This window comes from Mandrillus leucophaeus, unplaced genomic scaffold (assembly GCF_000951045.1).
Source record: "Mandrillus leucophaeus isolate KB7577 unplaced genomic scaffold, Mleu.le_1.0 Scaffold51, whole genome shotgun sequence".
NCBI classification, from domain to species: Eukaryota; Metazoa; Chordata; class Mammalia; order Primates; family Cercopithecidae; genus Mandrillus; species Mandrillus leucophaeus.
Window position 1 is genome coordinate 5,189,404 of NW_012105475.1, and position 2,767 is coordinate 5,192,170.

Genomic DNA, 2,767 nt, shown 5'->3' on the forward strand with positions numbered 1-2,767 from the left:
TTGTTCAAAGAGCTGACAGAGATAGCTGCGAGTGAAAACTCCTTGGCTTAAAATTGAGCCGCTGCTGGGCGTGATGGCTCATGCCTGTAATCCCAGCACTTTAAGATAAGGCCTAAGCGGGTGGATCACTAGAGCTCTGGAGTTTGAGACCAGCCTGGGCAACATGCAAGACTCCATCTCTATTTTTTTATTTAGAAAATAAATACATAAATAAAAATGAGCCTCACTTTTTGACCTAATTGAAAGCAGGTGATAAAAATGTATACATTGCGATCAGGTGCAGTGGCTCACACTTGTAATCCCAGCACTTTGGGAGGTCGAGGCAGGCAGATCACCTGAAGTCAGGAGTTCAAGACCAGCCTGGCCAACATGGTGAAACTTTGTCTCTGCTAAAAATACAAAAATCAGCCGAGTGTGGTGGCATGTGCCTGTAATCCCAGCTACCTGGGAGGCTGAGGCAGGAGAATTACTTGAACTTGGGAGGCTGAGGTTGCAGTGAGCTGCGATCACGCCACTGCACTCCTGCCGAGGTGACAGAGCAAAACTCCGTCTCAAAAAAAAATATACGTTGCACTTATTGAAACACTTTGGATCTTTCAGGAGGACATTCCTTTTCTCCATTCAGAGCCCTTTGTTTTCTTTGGGGTATAGCAACAGTTCCTTCTGTGGGAGCTGTTGTGGCATGGCCCCTGTGGCATTGTCTGTCCTCATATGACATCATTCTCATGGTTCTTTTCGGGTTTCTCATGCTGGCATTGTTTCGGCGGGGAATTCTCTTCTGCAGCACACGGATCCTGACTACTCAGCTGCCTATGTCATCATAGAAACTGATGCAGAAGATGGAATCAAGGGGTGTGGAATCACCTTCACTCTGGGAAAAGGCACTGAAGTTGGTGAGTTGAAGATTCTCTCAAGGTTCCAGAATGCTTAATTTTCAGATGAGATTCTAACTTCGATTTTTAGATTCATTAGAATCTTGATTTAGATTCAGTTTCAGTCTTGTTTTTCTCTGTGTTTAACTGCTCAAAGTGAGTAAAAATAGTGTTTCATCATTTGTTATTTATTTCACTGGGAGAAATTTAAAAGTGACAGAATTTGGCCTCTCTCCTTGCAATCATCTCTAGTCTGTTAGAAAATCCGTGACTCTTAGTCTGTTTCTCTGTGTCAAATGACAGCTACAAGGATGTTTTTCACCTGCCTTTTACCCGGGGCCACTGTCGAGCTTTAACAACCTGCCGTGGGTGAGTAACCAAGGGCAATGAGAGGGAGGAGATGTGAGTTCCCACAGCAAAAAAAGGCTCATTGTGATGTGCACAGTGAGTCTACTCACTTTTCTATATATATTTCTTTTTTTTTTTTTTTTTTTGAGACAGAGTCTCACTCTGTCGCCCAGGCTGGAGTGCAGTGGCGCAATCTCAACTCACTGCAAACTCTGCCTCCTGGGTTTAAGCAATTCTCCTGCCTTAGCCTCCTGAGAAGCTGAGATTACAGGCACCCACCACCACGCCCAGCCAATTTTTGTATTTTTAGTAGAGACGGGGTTTCACCATGTTGGCCAGGCTGGTCTCGAACTCCTGACTTCAGATGATCCACCCGCCTCAGCCTCGCAAAGTGCTGGGATTACAGGTGTGAGCCACCGCACCCAGCCTTTTCAAAATATTTCACACCAAATTGGTTTCAAGTTCACTATTTTCATGGCAAAAAAGGGCTTTAGCCCTGCCCAATCTCGGAGGTCTCCTTTGGGGAAGAGCAGATTCTTTAAGATGTATACGGAGCTGTGAATACGTCATTCTTTTTTTATTTGCATTTTCTGTTTTCTTAAACAAGATACAGAGCATAACTTTTCTCAGAGCTGGATGTGATCTCAATGGTGATCTTGAGCCATCTCATTTGTTAGAGAGAAGAAAACTGAGGCACAGGCAGATACCCAGCAAGTCATGGCAGAATTGCCTGACTGCCCGAAGCACTTTCTCTTCAGAACTTTTAAATGCAGCTCTTTTTGAACACATCATACCTGCACATGGTACAAAATTCAAGAAGTACAAAACAGTGACCTTTGCCAGGTCAATTTCAGTGGATTATTAGGGGCTGAAGCCAAATTATAATAGATTGAAGGGTTAGGGTCTAGAAGGAGGGAAAAGAGTTTCTCTAACTTTGGTGGTAGTGTGATACCTCTCCCATGGATATTTGCACCATCAGCGCTCTCAGTAGTTGTAGAAAAAAATCTTGGCCCATTGAGAGATTTTAAATTGTTAAGCATATAAAAGAAGTGTGTGAGTTTGTGAGTGTGTGTATGTCTGAATGGCAAGGGAACCTTCCTTGAACTTGCAATGGACACTGCCCAGGTGGCTGCTGTTTCTGCTCTTCACAGGGCTGGCGGTCAGTTGTCTGGCAAGTCAGTCCTTCTGCAGACTTCTCCTGAGTGCTGCCATGCATCAGGCACTGAAGTAATTTTAAAAAGAGAAAGACAGCCCAGGCGTGGTGATTCACGCCTGTAATCTCAGCACTTTGGGAGTTTGAGGCGGGCAGATTGCTTGAGTCAAGGAGTTCGAGACTAGCCTGGTCGACATGGTGAAACCCTGTCTTTACTAAAAATACAAAAATTAGCTGGCCGTGGTGATGCGTGGCTGTTATCTCAGCTACTCAGGAGGCTGAGGCATGAGAATTGCTTGAACCTGGGAGTTGGAGTTTGCAGTGAGCTGAGATTGTGCCACTCCACTCCAGCCTGGGTGAAAGAGCGAGACTCTGTCAAAAAAAAAAAAAAAAA

General features: G+C 44.6%; 1 protein-coding gene across 1 annotated transcript in view; it reads left to right on the top strand.

The window, feature by feature from the left end:
• Positions 1–580: 580 nt before the first annotated feature.
• Positions 581–2,767, top strand: part of ENOSF1 (enolase superfamily member 1) — a 46,919-nt gene continuing 44,732 nt past the window's right edge. The window contains exon 1 of the mRNA XM_011996357.1: positions 581–893. Within this exon, the coding sequence (XP_011851747.1) occupies positions 831–893 (63 nt within the window). The 5' untranslated portion in view covers positions 581–830. The remainder of the gene's footprint in view (positions 894–2,767) is intronic.